General features: G+C 37.8%; 1 protein-coding gene across 3 annotated transcripts in view; it reads right to left on the minus strand.

Moving 5' to 3' along the window:
• The window catches only part of FERMT2 (FERM domain containing kindlin 2), a 99,801-nt gene that overhangs the window by 38,810 nt on the left and 35,362 nt on the right, over positions 1-25,629 (minus strand). For all 3 annotated transcript variants that reach the window (XM_064292491.1, XM_003408627.3, XM_064292492.1), the window contains exon 3: positions 24,801-25,034. In XM_064292491.1, coding sequence (XP_064148561.1) covers positions 24,801-25,034 — 234 coding nt within the window. The remainder of the gene's footprint in view (positions 1-24,800; positions 25,035-25,629) is intronic.

Consider the following 25,629-nt stretch of genomic DNA (forward strand, 5'->3'; position numbering starts at 1 on the left):
TCCACAGGCATTCATAGTTTTCACTGCCTAGGCCTTTTCTTCCTAGTCAGTCTGTAAGCTCTGCTGAAACCTATCTACCGTTGGTGACCTTGCTGGTATTTGAGATTCCAGTGACAGAGCTTCCAGCATCACAGAATCATGTAAGCCACCACAGTATGACAAGACAAACCGACGGTTAAGTGGTGGAATGGAATACTATTCAACAGCAAAAACAAACAAACTACTGATACATGCAGTAGCAGGATGAATCTCATAATCATTATACTAAGTGGAAGAAGCCAGAAAAGAGTATATACTGTACTGAACGAATCCATGAATATAAATTCCAGAAAATGCTAATTTATAGAGACAAAAAAGCAGGTCAATAGTTGTCTGGAGTAGAAGTTTGAAGGGTGATGGAAGTAAACATTCCACATCCTGATCATGGTGGTTTCAAAGGTCTGAACATTTGTCAGAACTCATCAAACTGTGCACTTTTAAGTGGGTGCATTTTATGGTACATCAATTATATCACAATAAAGCTGATTAAACAAAGAGTGTGATGAGAGAGAGAGCCAAGAAAAAAAAATCAGCAGAAAGGAGAAACTGTCTATATATCATAATGTTTGGTGGCTGTGGTGCTATGGCTCCGGAACCAGGAGGCAGAAAGAGAGAACTGTAACACTGAAGGTGGCAGAAGCGCGGTGGGGTTCCCGGCTCAGGAGCAAGAAAGCTGCGTGCCTTTGAGCAGGAGGCTTGCTGAAAGAGTAGGGTGCCTTTGGGAACTTGAGCTGAATGCCTTAGGGCCGAGGCTTAATGACGGAGTGGGGTGCCTCAGGACACTTGTCGGCAGAGCTTAAACGAGCTTTGTAAATACTCACCTGAGCAGGGCAGAGGTCCAGGGACCAGAGGGAGGTGTGCCTGCGGGCATGGCTAAGAAGAGGCTGCCCTGATAGAAGAACTGTATCCTCAGTGTTCCTAAACTTGAGCTGTAACCTTTTACTTCCCTAATAAACCTCATAACTGTGAGTATGGTCTGTGAGTTATTACTGAACCCAGCAGAGAAGTAGAGAGTGCCATGGGAGGGACAGTTGGTATGAGAACCGGTAAAGATGGCAGAGAGAGGAGGTATGTCTGACCTCTGTCTCATAGGAAAGAGCCTTGGGCTATTGATTCTCCTTGTAAAGTTCGTGGAGGTCAGATGTCGTCTTCACGCCATATGTCACATTACGAACAGAAAAGGCAACAAAATGCAAGTTACTATATACCTTGTAATGCCACAGATTGCTAAATTACTGGAGCAAAATATAACACGTAGCAGTCTGTACCTTCAGGAGCCCACAACAACTACTAGATTCAACCTAGTATTATAACCTGAAGTTACAGTATTTGTAGGTGACCTGAAATTAAGATCAACCCTACTGCTGTAAAGCTGATGAGGCACAATTTAAGTAAGCCAAACTACCTGGATTCAAAAATCCCAGCTCCACCATTTACTAACTATGTGACTTTGGGCTACTTATTCAGCCTGTATTTCCTATCTGTAAAATGAGGAAAACAACAGCACCTTAGGAGGCTGTTGTGAATATCAAATGATTGACATGCAGAAATTTCTTTGAATACAGCCTGGCATAAAATAAGTGCTTTATAAGTATTATGTATTAATACTTTCCTCAAATTATAAAAAAAATACAATCATGGTAGAAATTTGGAAATTACAAAAAAGTATAAATAGTGGAATCATCTAAAATTTGTTTTTGTAGAATGGAATATGACTATGTAAATAAGCATAATATTCTGCTGGTAAATATAATTTAACCGTTCTTCCAGTATATTGAGCTCATCATGAGCAGTGGTTCTACAAACATCTGTATATGTACTTTTTTTCCATATTTTATTTCCTTAGAAATTCACTGGGGTGGAATTCACTGGATCAAAAGCTATAATAATTTTAAGTCATATTTTCTAACTTTCAGAATGGAGCCGTCTTGCTCCACTTTTGTGCCAGTAAAAGTGGAGCAAGATAGGCACATGTGCTATTTCTTTCTAAAACTTTGCTCATTTGAAAAACATTATTTTTCTTATCTCCTTGTCTTACTTTACATTTTTATTAGTAGTGATGTTATATATTTTCTCAGAGGTTTTTAACCATTGATATTTCTATCCTTGCTCATTTTTAATGATTTTTGTCTGTCTGTTGGCTGAGCATTACTATTAGGAATACTCTGTCACACTGTTACAATTATGTAGATGCAGAAACTCCAAAAAAAAAAAAAAAAGCCTTTGAACTATACATTTAATTAACAGAATTGAATCATTTCCTAGACCACTTTTAAAAGGAACAAGATTTAACATACAAGAGAGCTAATGTATGAGTTGCACTTTCAATTCTCAGTGTCCCTTCAGTTTTAAATGCCACACGGCTAAGCCATACTGGGAGAAAAGGAGGCATTAGAGAACTTCAAGCCTCTGAATAATCAGTATATATACTGTTTCAGCATTAAATGGGAGCAGGATGGTGATCATAATCTCTCTCTTCACCCATTCAACCCCCAAAGTAAATCATGTACACTGTGAAAAATCCAAAAAGTACAGAAGAACATAAAAATGAACCACAGCTGACAGATACGACGTGCTTCTATCACAACTCACAATTCACATTTAGTGGGAGAAGGGAAAGCAAGTATGTATAATTTGAACAAGCCTACCAAATACATCTGGTATGTCCCCCACAGCTTGAGAATCACCTCACTACATGATTCATACTTAGAGATTTTTGTTCATAAGTCATTTCCTGCCCAGCCCCCAAACCAGCTATTAATACAATTAGAAGAGTGAATACTGATAACATTCAGGCATAAGTATATGAAGTAGTTCTTAAATAGATGTGTTCTTGAGAATTGCTTGGTATCTGTGAGGGGCGGGGTACTAGAGCCAACTGGGAACCCCTACTAATACCAAAATTCCTGAATGCTCAAGCCCTTGTATAAAATGGTGTACTATTTACATATGGACACCCTGGTGGCATAGTGGTTACGAGCTACAGTGCTAACCAAAACATCAGCAGTTTGAAACCACCAGGCGCTCCTTGGAAACTGTAAGGGGCAGTTCTACCCTGTCCTATAGGGTTGCTATGTGCTGCAATTGACTCAACAGCAACGGGTTTGGCGGTTTTTTGTATTTGCATATAACCTATGCACATCTTCCTGTATACTTTAAATCATCTCTAGATTACTTCTAATATCTTAATACAATGTAAATGCTATGTAAATAGTTGTTTCATCACAACTGAAGACCTGTTCTAGAAGGTAGCCCTTCTTTCTAGGAATTTTTTGAGCTCTCCTGGGAACACTGATGCTGCCTGGGCCATCAGTGATGCTGATTATCCCATGATCTTGAAGTTCTGGAGCCTGCAGCACTTTACACAGGTAGCCAGCCTCCTGTACTAGCCTTAAACACCTTCCTCTCTCGCTTGCCTCAACCTCCTCACACTTTAGCCTCTGCAGGATTGCTCTGACTGCTTCATAGCTTTTTAGGAGCCATTCTGCACAGAACCAAAGGGTGCATGCAAGTGTCAAACGAAGGAGACAGCAGGTGAACAATGCTCAAACAACGAGCGCTGGAAAGAGAGACTGAGGATCTGTGAAATGGTGGGAGGCTACAACAGGGTATGCCCACACATCACTTCATTCACATGGAATCACGGTAGTGCTTGGTGCACGGCAAATTCAAGTTTTTCTTTTTGGAATCTTCTCCCCCCGCCCCGAATATTTTCGATTCACGGTTGGTTGAATCTGCAGGTATGGAGGGCCTTCTATAATATGACAATCAACCCAATTAAAAGAAAAAAGGGCAAAGGATTTGAACAGATACTTCACCAAAGAAGAAACATGGCTGGCAAATAAGCACCTGAAAAGATGCTCAACATCACTAGTCATTAGGCAATACAAACTGAAACCACAAGGAGATACTACTACACATCCACTAAAAAAGCTAAAAATAAAACAGTGGAAAGGACACAGAAGCAAAGGGAACTCTCAAGTAATGCTGGTCAGAACGCAAAATGGTACAACCACTTAGGAAAGCAATCTGGCTATTTCTTACAAAGTTAAACACCCATTTACCACATCCCAGGAATCCAACTCATAGGTATTCATCCAACACAAATGAAAACTAGGTTTACTCAAAGACCTGTAAGTGAATGGTCACAGAAGCTTTATTCACAACAGCCAAAAACTGGAAAGAACCCAAATGCCCTTCAACTGGCAAATGAATAAAATATATGGTGGTATATCCAGACAAGATACTTAGCAATAAAATGAAACGAATTGATACAATAACCTTGGATGAATGTCAGAAGCATTTTGCTAAGTAAAAGAAGCCGTACACATTTTAGAAAAGGCAAAAACTAGAGTGAAAGAAGGCATATCAGAGGTTGCCAGGTGCTGGGAGGGGAAACAGGACTACCTTGCAAAGAGGCAAGAGAAAACTTTTTAGGATGATGCAACTGTTGTATATCATGATTCTGCTGATTGTTACATGACTATACGCATTTGTCAAAACTCACTGAATTCTACCCTTAAAATGACTTTACCTTAAATTACACCTATTCAATAAACCTGACCAAAATATAAGTAAAATTAAAAAACATAGCCTATTAAGCCCCTAAACCCACTGCCATCCAGTCGATTCCAACTCATAGTGACCCTATAGGACAGACTAGAACTGCCCCATAGAGTTTCCAAGGAATGCCTGGCAGATTTGAACTGCTGACCTCTTGGTTAACAGCCGTACCACTTTAACCACTATGCCACCAGGGTTTCCATTAAGCCCCTAGGTAATCTTATGCAAAATATCACTGAGCCTTTCACTCAGTTTGATTAACTAGACATTTACGAAAGTAGCTGTGGCATATCTGCTGGCAGGCTAATTCACCAGCCATTTCTCAAACTTCTCCTTTGTTTGCCTCCAGTATAAGGAAATTGGATGAGTTAAATAAATACCCATGTTTTCTCAGTTGTCCTTGCAGCTAGGGATGGCCATATGATCCAAGGTGGGCCAATAAGATGTGAGGGGAGCTTTGAGTTAAGTTTTGCTTTAGTGGTAAGACACAGGTATGAGAGAAGAACTCAGTAGCTCCTCTGCCTCCTGGATACAGCTATATGCCTGAGGTTCTAGGAGCCATTTTATAAACATAAGGCCAAGCCAACATGCTGAGGGTGGGGAACTAAACGATTGAAAGAGTCTGTCCTTGGAGACACAACTGAATAACCGAATTCCTGTAACCACTTTTTCAAGGTTTCTCACATACCTTCTTCTTATGTGAAAAACTAAGTTCTTATTTGTTTAAAACCAAAAAACCAAACCCACTGCTGTCGAGTCGATTCCAACTCATAGCGACCCTACAGGACAGAGTAGAACTGCCCCATAGAGCATCCAAGGAGCGCCTGGCAGATTCAAACTGCCGACCTCTTTGGTTAGCAGCCGTAGCACTTAACCACTATGCCACCAGGGTTTCCTTATTTGTTTAAAAAAAAAAAAAAAATTTTTTTTTTTTTAAGCTACTGCTAAATGTGGATTTCTGTAGCCAAAAGCACTACTAACTAATAAAGGGCTAAACGTATATGGAGAGAAATAGTTTGGGAAGAAAGTAACAAACTTTAAGCAATTTTTTAGAATCAAGAGAAAGTATAATCTCTCCCTTAGGGGTAGAGACAGGATAGATAGAAAGCCCAAAAAGTGGTTTAAGTGATTCTCCGTTTCCTTTTCATCTTTATAGAAAAATAAATCTTTACTGTTACTTGGAAAACAAACCTTTTGTATTAAAGTTCTTAGATACAACTTATCTAAATCAAATTACTTTTATAATTAAAAAAGTAAAAACATACTAAGCTTCAGTTAATCGGAGTTCTGTTCCACTACCACCGCCATGTTTCTCTATTTTTACCAAATACAGAGTCTTCTTCACAAGGGTAGGACAGAGATAGGAAAAATGTTAATTAATTAGTATATGTGTCTAATGCCACTATCAGAAAGATCCAAATTACATGTTCTACTGACATGGAATGGTACTAGTCTTCAGTAAAGAATGTGTTCTTTTATAGCCATCTGTATCAATTAAACTTTGGGAGAAAAAAAAATTCCGTTTCCTTTTATAAAGTTCTTCATTTGCCAAGCTTGCATGCTAGAATACATGATACATAAAAGAATCTGGCATGCTTTGCCAACAAATGTGTTTCTTTCAAAAAGGAAAAGGAAAAAGGAAACTTCAATTAAAACCTTATTTAATCATTACACAGAAGCATTTTTTAAATTTATTATAAAAGAAAACCAAGATAATTTTTACCAAAAACAAACAAACCAAGGAAATTTGTCATTATTTAGCAAAATCAGTTACTTCCCTTTAAAAAAAAAAAAGTTGCATTCTGCCTGTCTTGCATCACTGTCCTTTTTCAGGAGCTAGCTTACTCTTCACATTCCTTGACAATCTTGGCTAACAATATGTTTTGGTAGTATTGGAAATTTCCTCACCTTTCTTTCTGAGTTCTAATTCTATTGCTCTTACAGTGAGCAAGAGCCAGAAGAGTAGACAACACAGGAGAGTTTAATCACGGTGACCAGTACTCAAGTGAGTTCACTGTAATTTGGGGAAACAGTCAATTGCCTGGCTTGAATATTAAGTAACCTAAAATAGTTAACAGAAAAAACAATTATTCCTGGAAAGACTAACCAAATATACCATCACTTCAGTGTTCAATTTCTAGCGGTGAAAAGAAAACACACCACTAGAGTAGCGTCTCCCAATAACTAAATTCAGGTTGGCAAACTTTCTGCAATGGGCCAGATAGTAAATATTTCAGAATTTGCCAGTCTATTCAAATCTGCTGCTATGGTATGAAAGCAACTATACACGACATGTAAGTGAACGAGCACAGTTGTGTTCCAATAGAATTATACTTATGGACACTGGAATATGAATTTCAGATCATTTTCACATGTCACAAAATACTACTTTTCTTTTGATTTTTAACCATTTAAAAATGTAAAAGTCATTCTTAGTTAATGAGCCATAAAAAAAGGGCAGTAGGCCAGCTGGCCAATCTTGCCTTTCCATTTTCCTAATACAGAAAACATTTTTATCATGTTTCCAAAGAATAATTAATAGCAATAAGAACAGTGTAATAAAAGCCTAGGATTATATTTAATTTAAGAGTTTAGAATTATTATTTAAGGCCAATTAGGAGTTTATTTCTGTAATTAAGCTCCAACTTGAATCATTATTTCTAGTAAGTGGAACTTCATGCCTGAGATTCTTTCTGGTTTTCTACAAATGGTGAACCTGTCTTACGACCCCTGCTGTGCAGATGGGACTGTGATATCCACCCCCACCCTACCCCTGAATTCTCCACGATACTAGCAGACTGCAGCACAGAACCTGCTCCCAGATAAGGCAACTTCCCTGTAGTGCTGCCAGCTGACTAAGGCATCTATCTATTCCCACATGTTAAATACCTACTTGAACTCTCACCTATTGTCAATCACCAAACTCTCTGGTCACCTGAATTGTACAAACCACCTGGATTTCTGAAACCTGTGCCCTCAGTACTTACTCCTTCAAGTTAGACATGTCTGATGAGTAAAGCTCAACCTCTTTTGTTTTGCACAATTTCGTTCAAGTGTCTTAGTCCCTGCTTTTTAACATATGTACAAATAAAATTACCACTCATTAAAATTCTCTTCTGCAAGCAAGACTTTCAGCCTTACAACCTATTAGAATATTATGTAAACTCCCACCCATTACTGATGGTAATTCACAGGCCCTTAACAACTGTAAAACTGTTTAGAGGAAATCTAATTTAACCGCCCAATGAAACAGAAAGCCCCTGAACATTCTGTAATAAATTACTATTTTCATATATACAATTCCAATGATAGGAAATTAATCTTTATTTACATGTTTCTTTTATTCAATTTAATTTTTAATAAGGTCACGTCCTAGACTGAGAATACGAAGATGGAAGGACATGGTTGTGACCTGAGTATCAAAAGCTAAATGTTTTTGCTCCCCAAATGGAAAATAGCTTTCTTTTCATAAAAACATTACATGCTGAGTTTTTTTTTTTTTAAATAAAATCAATTTCAAAAGAATAAAGTAGTGGAAATAAAAAAGAGCACTAGAAATTAAATGAATAGCTACTGAGGATAGCCTGTTATTATCCCTATGCAAATATATTTTAACGTAAGCAAGACACTACATACATTAGGTACTATACCTAGTAGTTGGTATGTTGAGAACTTACTGAGTGCCCTGTAATTTATGCTAGTTCTGAGGATATGCTATTGTGAACCACACGGACCTAATCACTGCCTTCATGGAACTTAAGTTTTTCACTCCGTGTGTCATACACACCTTTCAAGTTCCAAAACTCTGCACAATCACCTTTAAAAGATACAATAACGGACAAAGCATAATGCTCCACTGAAGGCCATTTGTTTCCAGTTTTTTGACAACTTTTTGTGTAAAGGGGCAGATGGTAAATATTTTAGGCTTTGTAGGCCATACAGTCTCTGTTGCAACTACTCAACATTGGCGGTTCTAGCATAAAAACAGACACAGACACCATGGAAGTGAATGAGCATAGCTGTGTTCCAATAAAACTTTATTTACAAAAACAGACACTGGGCTAATTTTGGATCTTAGTTTGTCCACAACCTAAACCAGCCTGCTATCTTCATCTCTGAATTTGTCCTATTAGTTATTCTAGAAATGGAACCGTGTGTCAAAGGATGGTAAACACATTTTAAGTTTTGATAAATACTGCCAAATAGCCCAAGAAGGTTTTACCAATTTATAATCCCAAAAGACTGTTGTATGTGTGCATGTATGTATGAGCATGGGAAAAAAAAAATCAGCTAAAGAGTAGAAAGTATACCCATTATTTAAGTATCCTTTGTCCAGATCTTCCTTCCACATCTTTTCAAGCTATCTTAAATCTTAAAAAGATAACATGAATACACAAAACATAATTTAACTGTTTTCCCCTCAGTTTTTGCAATTAATAGTCTACAGCACCAACAGTCAAAATGTTCAAGTTACTTCCTTCTTAGAAGCCATCCCCTTCTTGTTGGGGTTTTCAAGCACCTTTAATAGCTGACCAACAATGTAAAAGGCCATGCTGGCTGAGGGCCTAAAACAAACACACTGATGACATCTTTCCCTCGTCTCTGCCCAATACACACTTTTAATCAAGCCTGTGGTAGTGTATAGATTATTATTATTATTTTTTAAAAGGCAACATATAACATCTTTGATATTAATATAAACTGAGACAACATCTACAGAAGATACCTGATGGGGCAACAATTTCTAATGTCAGTAATATCAAAAACAAAACAAACTGGAGAAGGTGAATTTGCAGAGGAGCAGAATATATATGTTGTCTTCAATTTCTCCACACAGATTGCCTATTAATTTGCAAGGGGGAAAAGAGTAACCCTACAGTGAAAAAAACCAAGCTTTGCCTTGACCAGATAATGACAAATAACATCACCAGTGACAGGCAGGTGAACACTGTATATGTGATTCCCTGAGATGGACATAACGTTATTTACATAATATTCTGGCTATGGATGTATTACCTAAATCTAATCACAAGGAAACAAACATAAATGAGCAATAGTCTATTAAAAAATAAAAACGAACTAGTTTGTACTCTTCAAAAATGTCAATGCCAAGAAGGACAAAGAAAGCGTGAGTTACTATGGGTGGCACCAGAGAGAACGGACAACAAAATCCAAGATCCCGTACTGGAAGGAAAATGCTATAAAGGGCGTTGATGGTGCAAACGACAAAACTGGAGCATGGATGTTAAGTGTCATATACTACTTTTATCAATGTTGTATTTTCTCAATTTGGTAACTATGGTTAGGTAAGAAAGTATCTTTAATCTTAGAAAATATACACTACGTTATTAACGCGTAAAAGAGCATAATAAATCTGCTTTCAAATGTTCAGAAAAGAAATTATACATGCACTGAGAGAATAAAACAACGTGGCAAAATGTCAAAACTGGTGAATCTGGGTAAAAGGTATACATAAGAGTTCTGTAATTTTTAAGTTTGAAATTATTTCAAAATAAATATTTAAAGAAAGGAATGAATAAAAACTATTCTTTACCATTCTAATCGAATGATTTTCCAGGATGCTTCTGTTTTTTTCTGTTAGATTTTAAAACAGTTGATGCTACTCACAAATATCCCCTGAGAGCTCATTCATCCGTTCATTTTCCCAGCTTTGGTTACTATCACTCTTGTATTACAACCTAATAATATGAGTTCAGTCCTCATCAATTGTCCCATGACATTTTTAACTGGTATGTCCCATCACATTTTAAAATATGTTCAAAACCAGTTGTATGAAGTAAAATAAAATAAATTTAGAAAGACAGAAAGGAGGAAAGATGGGGGCGTGTCAAATGACTCAGAAGCCAATCTGAAAGTGCGCCCAATGGCCAAAGCTAGAACAATGTGAACAACAAAATAATGATAAAAATGATAGTACTGGATTAAACCAAAAGAACACCAATTTGAGTAAGTCTGTCTTTGTAAAAGGATTCCAAATAATATATGTAGAAAGAATAAGAGAACTATTAAAAAAAAAAAAAAAGCACCATTAGAACACCACAGCAATAACCGCTGCAGGCAAGGTGATTATGCTAAAATTAGTAGGTGAAACTTAAAAACAATATTTGCATAGCCCCAAAGTATCTCTACCAAAATATTTATTAACTATTGTGTTAGTTTTAACATATGTAGATGAATTCTTTGATACTCCTTTCTCCGAGAAGTGGAACTTCATTCCCTTCCTTTTGAATGCTGGCAGTCTTGTTAATGACACACTTTTAAGAAATGGACTGTTAAAAAGGAAAAAATACTAACTTTACAGTGGAGAAACGTGGAAGACACTACCTTTACCAAGTGATCATGACCAACATCACCAGTGACAAGCAACACTGATATGGTGTACACCTGATGTGATGTGATGACAAGGGCACTTCACCTCTGTGGTACACGTACCATACATTCACAACTTCAGTCTAATCATGAGAAAACAGACAAACCCAAATTTAGGAACAACTACAAAATAACTGACCAAAAGAATCAAGGTCATGGAAAAAAGGAAAGATTTCCAAAACTGTCACAGACTGGAAAAGACTAAGGTGGTATGATGACTAAATACAACATGTATCTTAGATTAGAAATCCTGAGAACAGAAAAGAAGCATTAGTGAAAAAACTAGTGAAATATGAAAAAAGTCTACAGTTTAACGCTGGTAATGGTAAACACTTAGTTTTGATAAAATGTGCTGTGTTTACATAAGATATTAACACTGGGAGACGCTAGGTGAAAAGCATAAGAAGCTCTCTCTCCTACCTTTATAACTCTTCAGTAATTCTGAAGTTACTTTGAAATAAGAACCTAAGAAAAAAGTTGTATCATCTATTCATAAATCAAGTTTCTCTCCTAACTTCTTTGTGTAAGAGAGTATCACCATTCTTCTTATAATCTAAATTTCAAACTTTGCAGATACAAAATTTTAGTATGATGAAGAGACCCCAGGGTTAAAACGGGACAATATAACCCATTGCACAGATGAGTAGAGTGCTCTCACTGGCACTATGCTACTCTGCTCTTAAAAGCTGCCTATGGCTGCCACGTAACTAGAATGGACTGCTTCAGCTTATTTAAGTCACTAGTTTCTCAGAGTCCCAGGATAACTTCTGATGGGCATGTTATGTGGGGTCTGGCCAACTGCCTGCACCCCAGCTGTGAGGAGGTCTGGGGACAACTGGTCTTTTTGGTTTACAGAGAGAGAGTTAGGCAGGCTGTGTCTCACACCATGACTCATAAGGTAGAAAATCTCCAAAACACAGGTAGAGACTTAGAGGTGTTAGGTAGCCAAAATAAATAAATAAAACAATAATAAAAGATAAAACCCACTACAAGTATATTTAGGAAGGAGGCATAAATATTATTTGTGTAACAACTTGAAAATCCTAATGCTCAACACTTAACCTCATTTTTATAGTACAGTGGAGACTAAATGATGTGTAAAACATCAGTAGGAAAAATCGATGAGATTTGGTGACTGCACGTGGGCAATGAAGATTAGGTATAAATCACAGTATGGTATAAAGAGCTATGAGTTAGGGCACTTAGGTTGGTTTTGTCACTCTGCAAGACTTTGGGCAAGTCACTCCCTGAGCTCCATCTGATTAAAATCTCACATACATTTATAGTTTAAAACCATAAACAAGCAACAAACAACTCCCAAAACACAACAAGTATTAAACATAATGTAAATTTTTAAAATGTTAGAGGCATTCCCATTAAACTCAAGAACAATACAATATTCACGATCACTACTACTATTCAACACTGTACGAGAGGTCTGATCAAATTCAAGAAGACAAATATGATGTACGAAAATTGGAAAAAGAGGGAAAACTTATTTGCAAGAAATAATGATCACTTACATAGAAAATACAAGGGAGTCAATAGTTAAATTATTAGAATTCATTAAGAGTTCAGCAAGGTATTACAGATCAAATTAAAAGAAAAAAATCAACAGCATTCTTACAAAAAACTGTATCCAATCAGAAAAAATATAAAGCATCTAGAAATAAACCTAAAAAAAAAAAAAAGTATAATACTTTTTTGGATAAAATTATATAACTTTATTCAAGGACATAAAAGACCACTTCAAGAAATGGACAGATAAGGTGTATGTAAGTTCTTATGTGAGAGACTGACCTGATTTGTAAACTTTCACTTAAAGCACAATAAAAATTATTTAAAAAAAAAAAAAAGGACAGATAGGCCTTGTTCACAGAGGGGAAGATTCTACAGAAAAATAGAGGCGGGGCCAACTTGGCACCCCAGAAGAACACACCATGCAGTCCCTCTGTAGCAAACACCTGAAAAACTAAGTGAAGCAGATATAAATGTCAATCCTGAACCCTGAGCGTCAAATGAAGGAATAAAGAACTAGATCAAACCCTGAGTGGAATAAGAAACTGACAGAAAACAGAATGAAGGGACATATGGAATGGAAGTCCCCTACCAGCTAATACAGCACAGTGTCACCATCTTGGAACACAGACAGCAATGACCCAGGACAGGGTGTACTGGAAGACAACTCCACAGAGCTCTCCACAGAGGACAAAGCACCTGGTAACCAGAGGAACATGCTTTCCCACCCCCAACCTACATCATGGCAGTCCCCACACCTGGGGTCTACAACATGTTATAAGCTCCTGTCTCAGCCTGTCCTACGCCCTCCTGCTGTGCAATTTTTTTCCTGTTTCTTCCTTTCTCCCTCCCACGTAGCCCTACATGCTACTTCTACCCCTCCTGCCAACCCCCACCAGGCTGCCACAGCTACAGGGCCACCAGCCCACTGCTGCGCTGGGTCTGCACCACCCCGACCCACCAACTTCTTCCACACCACAAGTTGTTTTTTTGCTTTTTTGTGTTTCTCCCTCCTACCCAGCCCCGTACATCACCTCCCCTCCCTTCCCACTGGCCCTAGGGTCTGCCCTTCCCCTACTCACAGGCCTCAAACATGCTGCCAGTTTTATTTATTTTTCCTTTTCTTTTTCCCTCCCACATAGTCCTGTACACCACCTTCCCCTACCCCATGACCCCAACCACACTAATGCGGATAGTAAACCACCGGATCACTGCTACCCCAGGTCTACCCCACCCCCAGCCATAAACTCCCACAGTGCAAATTTTTTTTCTTCTCTTTCCCCCCTCTCACCTAGCCCTGTAAGCAACCTCCCTCTCCCTTCCCAAGGGCCACTAGATCTCCCCCACCACCACCTGCCAGCCCAAGCCGTGTTGCCATTTTTTTCCTTCCTTCCTTTTCTTCCTTCCTCCCACCCTTCCTGTTAGTCCCCTGCTGCATGGCTGCGGATAAAGTAACACCAACCTGTTGCTGCCCCAGGTCCACCTTGCACCCACCTGCCAGCCCCTACCGTGCAGTCATTTATTTATTTTTTGTTCTTTCTACCCTACCCCCCCACCTAATCCTGTACGTCACCAGCCCTTACCTCCTGCCAGCCCACAGGTCTGTCCCACAACCCACCCACTCTTTTTTTTTCTCTCTTTCCTTTCTCCCCTCACCTAGACCTGTATGCCACCTCTACCCCCTTCTCACTGGCCCCTGCCACGCCACAGCAGCTAGAGCATCCCTGGTGCACAGGCCTGCCACCACACTGGGACCACACTGCCCTTACCCTCCTGTCACTCCACCAGCTACCGAATGGTATGAAGTGAGCCCGTACCACTCCCCGTCTGACATCCCTGCCCATCTGGCGATGAGCTGTGAATGCTCCCACACTGCTGCTGAACCAACATAGGGCAGACTGCACCTGCCCAGTCCACCCTCAGCCACCTCGCCAAACCAGTGTACAGTGAAGCAGGTTTGCATTGCCTGCTGCTGCCTGAACACCCAGGCAAGGTGGTGGGCTATTGTGCCCATGGAGGAGCAAGCAGCAAAGCAAGTCTGGCCTACCTTGACACAGCAAACAAAACAGCAAGAGGAAACAAATGACATATGATCAATAAATAAAATAATACCTTAATGTCTCAAAGACAGCAGACATATCAAAACATATAAAAACAAGCCAAGATGACTCAAGCCAATGGCCAAAATAAAGAATAAGATAAACTTCCAGAGCAGAAGAGGCAGTGGAATTACCGATATGAAGAGATTGGGAAAGAAATCAAAGAAAGCACAGACAAAACCAAATAAAAAACAGAAAACAATAATAGAAAACTTAGGCAAAATCAGAGAAAACACAGCCAGAATCAAGGAAAAAACAGACAAGGCAATAAAAGAATTCAGAAAAATAATACAAGAATATAACATCAAAATAAATAATCAGAAGTTATACAAAAACAGCAACTAGAAATACAAAAGATAAACAACAAAATTTCAGAAATGAACACCTCGATAGGTTTTAGGAGCATATTTGAAATAATGGAAGACAGAATCAGTGAGACTGAAGACTAATCCATGGACACCACTTTGTTTGAGGAATCAGAAAAGAATAAAGAAAACCTAAGAATTATGTGAGACATAATTGAGAGCAAAAATTTGTGAGTGACTGGAATTCCAGAACAGGGAGAGAAAAATGGAAACCATAAAAAAGACTGTTGAAGAAAAAGGTGACTATCCAAGAAGCTCAATGAACCCCATATAGGATAAACCTGAAAGGAAAGTAATCAAGACATATAATCATACTTGCCAAAAGCAAAGACAAGGAATTCTGAGCAGCTCAAGAGAAACTAAAAGTCACTTATAAAGGGGAAACAATTTAAGACTAAACTCTGATTACTTGGCAGAAACTATGCAGGCAAGGAGGCAATGGGATGACATAAAAAACCTGAAAGAAAAAAAACAAAACAAAACTAACAACCAAGACTAATATATTGTGCAAAATGCTCTCTCAAATAAGATGGTGATATTAGGATATTTCTAGATAAACAGAAATTAAGACAGTATATCAAAAACAATCCAAACTTACAACATCAGACAACAATCGGAGGTTAGGTCACAGGACAGCATCAGCCAGGTACCAACCTAGGTAAATAACTCAATAATCAAATAAAGCTAAAAGAATTAAAACAGGGAAACAAGACATCAATTTATAAATGTCAGCAAAGTCAAAACAATTTAAAGGAACAACATAGGTATAGAATCGTCAAATGGAAAGGAAGTCAAGGCTATATCAAATAATAAAAGACTGGTTCAAACTCAGGAAGATGGGGGTAAATTTCAAGGTAACCACAAAGAAAGTTAACAAACCTACTCATCAAAATAAAAAAAAGAAGAAAAACATAAAGACTCAGTAAACACAAAATCTGTAATAATGAAAGAAAAGAAAATCCAAAAAAAAAAAAAGGAACTCAATACAGAAAGTACGAGGCACAAAGAAAATGTCAGCACCTCACACACACAAAACAACACTGTAACAGGAATAAATTCATACCTATTGATAACCACAGCAAATATCAATGACTTAAATATATCCATAAAGAGACAAAGAATGGACCAAAAAAAAACAAACAAAAAAAAAACTCACAACCCATCAATATGCTATCTATAAAACACACAGCTTACACAAAGACATAAATATATTAAAAATCAAAAGATGGAAAAAAAATATGCTAAGCAAATAAAAACCAAAAAACAGCAGGAGTGGCAATACTAACCTCTACTAAAATAGACTTTAAGGCAAAATCCGCCATAAAAGACAAGGAAGGACATTATATGATGATTAAGGGACAACCTACCAAAAAGATATAACCTTAATAAATACCTACGCACCCAATGACAGGACTCTGTAATACATAAAACAACTTCTAATACCACTAAAAAGAGAACTAAACAGTTCCACAATAACAGTAAGAGACTTCAGCACACCCCTCGGTAAAGAGAACATCTAGAAGGAAACTCAACAAACATAGAGAAGGTCTAAAGGTGACATTCAACCAACTTGACCTTACAGACATAGAACACTCCACTCAACACCAGCAAAGTATACATTCTTTTGCAATGCACATGAAACATTCTCCAAAACAGACCACATTTTAGGCCACAAAGCAACCCTCAATGAAACTGAGAGAGCTAATCACAATGCCATAAAAATCAGTAACGGGAAGAGAAAGAAAAACAAATACAAGGAAACTGAATAACACATTGCTTAAAAACAACTTAGCAACAGGAGAAATCAAAGGAGGAATAAAAAAAATTCCCAGAATCAAATAACAATGAAAACACATACTGAGACCTTTGGGATACAGGAAAGGCATTGCTCAGAGGCCAATTTATAGCAATAAATGTACACATCAAAAAAGAAGAATGGGCCCAAATCAAAATGTTAGCTCTACAACTTGAACAAACTGAAAGACAAAAGCAAAAGAGGCCCATAGCCAACAGAAGAAAGGATAAAGAACAGAAATAGAGAATGGCAAAACAACATACAGAATCAACAAGACCAAAAGTTGGTTCTTTGATAAGTTGAACAAAATCAACAAACTATGGGCAAAACTGACAAAAGAAAAACAGGACAGAAAGCAAATAACCCAAATAAGAAATGAGATGGGATATTACAACAGACCAACTGAAATAAAAAGGATCATAACAGAATACTATCAAAAACTGTACAACAAATTTGAGATCCTAGACAAAATAAAATGGATAAATTTCTAGAAACACACTACCTACCTAAACTAACACAAATTGCAGTTGAAAATCTGAAGAGACCCATTACGAGATGTTGAAGAGGTAATAAAAAAACTTCCAACAACAAAAAAAAACCCTAGCCTGGACAGCTTCACTGAAAAATTCTACCAAACATTCAGAGAAGAGCTCGCACCGATACTACTCAAACTATTTCAGAATAAAAAAGAAAGGAATATTCCCAAATTCATTCTATGAAGTCAGCATAACCCTGATACCAAAGGCAGGCAAAGACACCACAAAAAAAGAAAATTACAGACCAATATCTCTCATGAATACAGATGCAAAAATTCTCAATGAAATTCTAGCTAATAGAATTCAGCATCATTATCAAAACATATTACACCACAACCAAGTGGAATTCATACCAGGTATGCAGGGATGGTTGAATGTAAGAAAATCAATCAACGTAATCCTCTACATAAATAGAACTAAAAAAAAGAATCACATGATCACCTTGATCAACACAGAAATTAGATTTGATAAAGTCCAGCACCCATTCCTGATAAAAACTCTCAATAAAATACAAATAGAACGGAAATTCCCCAACATAAAAAAGGGCATCTATAAAAAATCAACAACTAACATCATTCTCAACAGGAAGTGGCTGAAAGCATTCCCTGACAACGGGACTAAGACAAGGATGCCGTTTACCACCAGTCCAACTTAACATCTTGTTTGCTAGGAAGTCCTAGCTAGAACAATTATAAGGCATGAAAAAGAAAGGGCATCCAAACTGGAAAGGAAGAAGTAAAACTATTCCTATTCAAAGATGATATGATATGATCCCATACATAAAGAATCCCAAAGACTCCACAAGAAAACTACTGAAACTAATAGTTTCAGCAGAGAAGTAGAAGACTGACATGCAAAAATCAACTGGACTCCTATATACCAACAAAAAGAACCCTGAAAAGGAAATCAGGGCAACAATAACATTTGTAATAGTCCTTAAAAAGATAAAATACTTGGGAATAAATCTAAGCAGTGACAGAAAAGACCTATACAAAAAATACTACAGAACACTACTGCAAGAAACCAAAAGTCAAAAAACACACCATGCTCATGGATAGGAACAGTCAACATTGTGAAAATGTCAATTCTACTCAAACCAATCTACAATTACAATGCAACTGTGATCCAAACATCAACAACATTTTTTAACGAGACAGGAAAACTAATCACCAACTTTATATGGAAAGAAAAGAGGCCTGGGATAAGCAAAGCATTACAGAAGAAAAAGAGCAAAGTAACAGAGGGGCCCTACACTACCTGATCTCAGAACCTATTGTAGTCCAAACAGCCTAGTACTAGTATAAGGACAGACATACAGACCAATGGAAAAGAACTGAGAACCCAGACATAAAGCCATCCACCTAGGGTCACCCAATCACTGACAAGGGATCAAAGTCCATTAAATGGGGGAAAAGATAGTCTTTTTAACAAATGGTGGAGGCAAAACTGGATGCCCATCTGTAAAAAAATGGAACAGGACCCATACCTCACACCATACACAAAACTAACTCAGGATGTATCAAAGACCTAAATATAAAACCTAAAATGATAAAGATACCGGAAGAAAAAAATAGGGAACATGCTGGGGGCACTAATACACAGCATAAATTCAATATAAACCACAACCAACAACACACAAACACCCAAAGATAAACTAAATAATTGGGAGCTCCTAAAAATTAAACATTTATGCTCATCAAAAGACTTCACCAAAAGAGAAAAGAGAGAATCTACAAACTGGAAGAAAATTTTCGACTGTGACATATTTGACAAAGGTCTAATCTCTAAAATCTGTAGAATACTTTTAACACCTCAACAACAAATGACAAATAATCCAACTAAAAAGGGGGCAAAGGATATGAACAGACACTTCACCTAAGAAGACATTCAGGCACTAACAGACACAGGAGAAAATGTTCGTGTCACTATCATTAACCATTACAGGTTCGCAAATCAAAATTACAATGAGATACCATCTCATCCTGACATTACTGGCATGAAAAGAAAAAAAAAAAAAACAGAAAATAACAAATGCTCAACAAGTTACGGGGAGACTGGAACTCTTACGCACTGCTGGTGGGAATGCAAAATAGTACAACCACTATGGAAAACAGTATGATGTCTCCACAAAAAGCTAGAAAGAGAAATACCGTAAGATCCAGCAATCCATTTCCTAGGAATATAACCTAGAGAAATGAGTGGTCACATGAATAGATATATGCACACCCATGTTCAGTGCAGCATTATTCACAACAGCAAAAGACAGAAACAACCTAAATGACCATCGACAGATGAGCGGATAAACAAATTATGGTACATATACACAACAGAATACTACGCAACAATAATGAACAATGATGATTCTGCAAAACATCTCACAACATGGATGAATCTGGAAGGAATTATTATGCTGAGTAAAATAAGTCAATCACTCAATCACGAAATGACAAATACCGTATGAGACCACTATTGTAAGAATTCAAAAAATGGTTTACACACAGAAAAAAGCACTCTTTGATGGTTACTAGAGTGGGTAGGTATTGGGTGGGGAGGGGAAATCACCAACTAGATAGCTGACAAGTAGCAACTTTATGAAGGGAAAGACAACACACAATATAGGGGGAAGTCAGCACAACTTGACCAAGGCAAAGTCACAGAAGCTTCCTAGATACCTTGAGGAACACCTTGAGGAACTGAGCTGCTGGGGCTGAGGGCTGGGGACCATGGTCTTGGGAGACATCTAGGTCAACTGGTATACCATAGTTCATAAAGAAAATGTCCTCTATCCTACTTTGTTGAGTGGCTTCTGGGGTCTTAAAAGCTTGGGAGTGGTCATCTAAGACACATCTATTGGTCCCATCCTGTTTGGAGCAAAGGAGAATGAGAAAACCAAAGACACAAGGAAATTGTTAGTCCAAAGGCCTATAAAAGAAAGAGTAACACACACGAAGAACGTGCTTCTTAGTTCATTCAAGTATACGAGACAAAATGGGAAATAGTTGCCCAAAAGCAAAGATGAAAAGGCAGGAAGGGACAGAAAAACAGGACAAATCGACACTGGGAACAATGGGTAGAATGGAAAAGGGGGAGAGTGTTGACACAATGTGGGCATTGCAACTCATATCACAAAACAATCTGTGTATAAATTTTTGAATGAGAAACTAATTTGCACTGTAAACTTTCACCTAAAGCACAATAAAATTAACATAATAAAAATAAAATCTCTCCATGTTAATGTATATATTCAATGCAAGACCTTGGGCACTGCCAATCAATCACTGTGGAATTTTTTTGGGAAATTAACAAACTGATTCCAATTTTCACACAGACTTGTACACAGCTCCAAAAGCAACCAAGTCAATTCTGAAAAAGAACAAGGAAAGGGTACTTTCCCCAGCAGATAAAAAGATTTATTATAAAGCTACAGAAATTCAAATAGTATGGTATTTACATAAGAAAAAATATATTAATGAAAAAGAGTAGAAATTCCAGAAACAAAAGCCTACACAACATGGAACGTTGGTATATGACCGGACTGACATTACAGATACGTGGGAGAAAGGTCCCTGGTGGTACAAAACGTTTGCACTCAGCTGCTCACCAAAAAGTTGGCAGTTCAAACTCACCCAGCAGCACTGCAGAACAGTCCTGGTAATCTGCTGGTAATCACAGCCAAGAAGACCTATGGAGCATCTGTACTCTGTAACAGATGGGGTCTCTCCAAAGTCACACACCAGCAACACAACAAAAACAGAATCAACAAAAACAAATATGTGGAGAAATCACGGACAATTCCGTTAAGTGTTGGCTAGAATGGTAGACTATTTGTACTTCGTAAAACATGCAAAAGTATATTCCAGGTAGACTAAAGAGTTAAATATGAAAAGCAGAATTTTAAAACTAAAAGAATATAAATGATGCCTATAATTCAGTATAGAAAAAGTTTTCATAAACAATACTCCCCCCCAAAAAAATCCCGCAAAGCTAATTTTTATAGCTTCTATATTACAAATAAAATCATGAACAAAGGTTAAAAACAAGGAACAGATTGGGAGAAATTACTTACAACACATGCAACTTTCAAAAATTAGAATTTACAAAGAACTCCTAAAATCGATAGCCAAAGATAAAAGGAAAACGAGCAATTGAGGTAAATACGCAGTTCAAAAAAAGAAACTGAGATGGCCAACAAAGATATAAAGGCACTCTAAACTTTATACTGTAGTTTTCCAAAGAGAGAAGCAAACACTAAAATGTGAAGTATTCAAGTGTCAGTGAGACTGTCAGGCAATAAGTATTTTTATATGCTGCTTGCTAGTTAGAATGTAAATTGGCATAACCACTTGCGAAAGAAATTTGACAGTACGCTGCGAAATGAATTATGTGTATACTTAAAACACTCAAGAAAAATTCTTGCACATATGTATAAAATTGTATTAAAAATACCCAGACAGCAACGGCAACATCATATACTGTTTATGGACATATACACACAAAGATTAAGATACACATGTACACGTGTGTGTGTGTGTATTTTTTTGATATTTTTTAAAAGTACTGAACCTGTTGCCATTGAGCTGATTCCGACTCATAGCGACCCTATAGGACAGAGTAGAACTGCCCCACAGGGTTTCCAAGGAGAGGCCAGTGGGTTCGGACTGCCGACCTTTCAGTTGGTAGCTGAGCTTTTAACCACTGCAGCACCAGGGCTCCTTTAAGGTACCGAAAGCATACAGAATAAATTTATGACAGTAGCTGCTTTGTGAAGGGAAGTTAGGAGACTTAGACTCAGGAGCTTTGTATTGTCTTGCCTTAAAAAAATTTGGCAAGGAAAACTTGTCCGAAGCAAGGTCACAGAAGTTCCACAAACACATCCAAACTCCGTGAGGGATCAAATTACTCGGCTGAGGGCTGTGGGGACCATGGTCTCAGGAAACATCTAGCTTAACTGGTACAACATAGTTTATAAAGAAAATGTTCTACAATTCTACTCTGGTGAGTGGTGTCTGGGATCTTAAAAGCCTGTGAGTGGCCATCTCATCCCATCTGGAGCAAGGGAGAATGAAGAAAACCAAAGACACAAGGGAAGTATTAGGCCAAAGGACTAATGGACCACAACTACCACAGCCTCCACCAGACCGAGTCCAATACAACTAGATGGTACACGGTTACCACCACTGACTGCTCTTACAGGGTTCACAACAGAGGGTTCTGAAGAGAGTTGGAGAAAAATGTAGAAAAAAATTCTAACTCACACACACACACACAGAAGACCAGACTTACTGGTCTGACAGAGACTGAAGAAACTCCGAGAGCATGGCCCCTGGACACCCTTTTAACTCGACACTGAAGTCACTCCTGAGGTTCACCCTTCAGCCAAAGATTAGACAGGCCCATAAAACAAAACAAGACTGAATGGGCACACCAGCCCAGGGGCAAGGATGAAAAGGCAGGAGGAGACAGGAAAACTGGTAAGAGGGAACCCAAGGTCGAGAAGGGGAGAGTGGTGACATGTCGTGGGGTTGGCAACCAACGTCACAGAACAATATGCACATTAGTTTTTAAATGAAAAACTAGTGTGCTCTGCAAACCTTCATCTAAAGTACAATAAGAGTAAAAAAAAAGCTGGCAAAATGACAAAAATATTAACAGCTATTAATTCTAGATAATGAAAATTAATTGTACTTTTCTCTACATTATTTCTGTTTTCTTAAAAATGCCATTAAATACAAAAGGCATTATTTTTCCAATGGCATTAGATCAAAATGGTAACTTAAAATCTACCCATATTTTCCCTCCCACCCCAAATCCTCTGAAATGACAGAAAAAGATACTTAAAAATTGAGGGTGAGGGTAGAAAGTCGTAACACTGCTAGAAAACAAGAAAAATCACAGTAAGAGGGCCAAAAATGATGAGTGATCCTTAAAAGACAAACAAGTTACAAACGCTCAAAGAAAGAGACGGTCTAAACCATACACAAGAGACGGAAGAGGATCTGATTCCTCCAAACTCTAAGTCAACAATCATAAAGGGCAGGAGAGGGTCCTGGATTGAGGGGAAAACAGTCACAGCTGCTCCACGCCATCCTCAGCTAGTGTTTGAGACATTGCACAGGAGCCAACATTTGCTCGTAGGGTACAGCCATGAATGTGTGGCTAATGACAGCAAGAAGACTGTGAGCCCCTGTAACTATCCCAAACCAAAGACTTTCAAGTATTTTCAACGATAAGAAAAAAAAAAAAGCTCACTGCAGCATCTTCTTTAGTAGCAGCAGTAATTGTGTACCATCGAGTCCATTCCAACTCGCAGCGACCCTACAGGACCAAGCAGAATTGCCCCATAGGGTTTCCTACGCTGTAATATTTACAGGAGGAGATCATCACATCTTTTCTCCCATGGCGCCACTGGTGGGTTCGAATCGCTGACCTTTTGGTTAGTAGTTGAGTGCGTAACCATTGTTCCACCAGGGTTCCTTTCTTTAATAGTGAAACAACCTAAATGTCCGCTAATAGGGAAATCAGGGTGTAAATAGTACATCTAAACTGTGAATTATCGTGAGACAGTTTAAAAAAATAATTTCTAAGACAGTACTGAGCAAGAAAAAATATATACACAATGGTCCAATTTATGAAAAAAAAAAAACAAAAAATCTAATATATGTGAATAAATCATATAAATAAATGAATAGAAAAACACCAAACTGTTGACAATGGTTACTTATGGGGAGGAAAACCTTCCTTTCTACTTCTGTATTGTTATTCTTCTACAACAAAGGGTATATTCATAAATTACTAGTATAATTTTAAAACACAACATATGCTTAAAAAGCTATAGTCTATTTGAAAAACAAATATGAAAAAGCATGAAGCATTTTTAACCAAGAATTTTAAAAAAGAACAAATTCAGTAAAGAGAGCCACGTACTACTAGTGATGATAATAGTTTACATTTTCTCCAATGGTTGGCTACTTTCTGTCATACGACATAACTGGGTCAGCCTAAAGTAATCCACAGCTCATCTCAGAAAGTACAAACAGAATTACTATGAAAGTGCTCGAATTGTAGCCTGGTTAAGGTATACAACACTCATAGCCATGTCCTTTGGAGCTGTGCCAGGCCTTCAATGAAGGAAGTGACTATGAGCCCCTGAAATTACTAAAATCAAATAGTGGCTCATGTGAAGGAAAGAGTGCAAAAGCCATATATTCATCTCAAAATAATGCCTTTTCTGTAGAACTACATAATAATTTAAAATATTTGATCTAATTCTAGCGAGGAAAGAATCTGACTAGATTCCTTTTTTCCACCTCAATCCAGTATTTATTTATCCTAAATCAACATAAAAACTTTAAAGAATAAAGTACAATTTTCACACGCGTATACACAGATATTTCAACCCAATTCCCAGCCCTTGGGATAAGCTAAATGTCAGTTATCAGTCATGTAAACATCATCACAACTCATAATTTACAGAAAGAATGTATCTGATACTTACTAAATGTCTTACAGATGTCAGAAACTGCTTTGAAGACTCTATCAGAGAAATTCACTTTCACCTTCACATACTTCATGTTGGGAAGTTGTAGACGGAGCAATTTGTGCTGAGGAGTGAACTGAAGCTTAGCATCTGCTTGAATACCGTACTTATCCAAGGTCCAGTGCGTTTTAAGAAGCCAAGTTCTCTTCTTTTCCCACCAGAGAGCGTGGTCAGACCAATCTTTTTTTACATCTATAAAAAGGAAACAGTAAACAAACAAGACCCATAAGAATCAACAAGGCTACCCTGAGAGAAATTAAAAGCAGAAAACTAATTAGGTACTTAACGTAAGTAATTAATTAAATACCAAGTGCCTGTTATATGATAGATTATACACACAAATACAGAGCCAAGAAAAAACACTCTCTTGCCCGGAAAAGCCAGTATACAAGGTAGCTGAGGCAGAATACACAGGATAACTAATAATGCTATGTCCCATACAATAAGAAACATGTGGATGACAGAAAGAGTAAATACTCTCTGTAGTTGTTTAGGAAACAAACAGAACCCTGGGGGCTAGAATGGGAAGGGTTAATAAAGAAGCAGCATTGGTGGATTTTGAGCCTAACTTGAAGAATGGATAACACTCTGATGATAAAGTAGGTGAGAAAAGCTGGGGTTTATGAGGTCAGAGCCATGTGTAAAGGTGGGTAAAAACCAGCTGCCATGGAATCAATTTCAACTCATGGCAGCCCTGTGTCTGTCAGAGTAGAATTGTGCTCCATAGGGTTTTCAATGGCTAATTTTTCAGAAGTAGATTGCCAGGTCTTTTTGCAAGGTGCCTCTG

Source organism: Loxodonta africana, chromosome 10, assembly GCF_030014295.1.
Source record: "Loxodonta africana isolate mLoxAfr1 chromosome 10, mLoxAfr1.hap2, whole genome shotgun sequence".
NCBI classification, from domain to species: domain Eukaryota; kingdom Metazoa; phylum Chordata; class Mammalia; order Proboscidea; family Elephantidae; genus Loxodonta; species Loxodonta africana.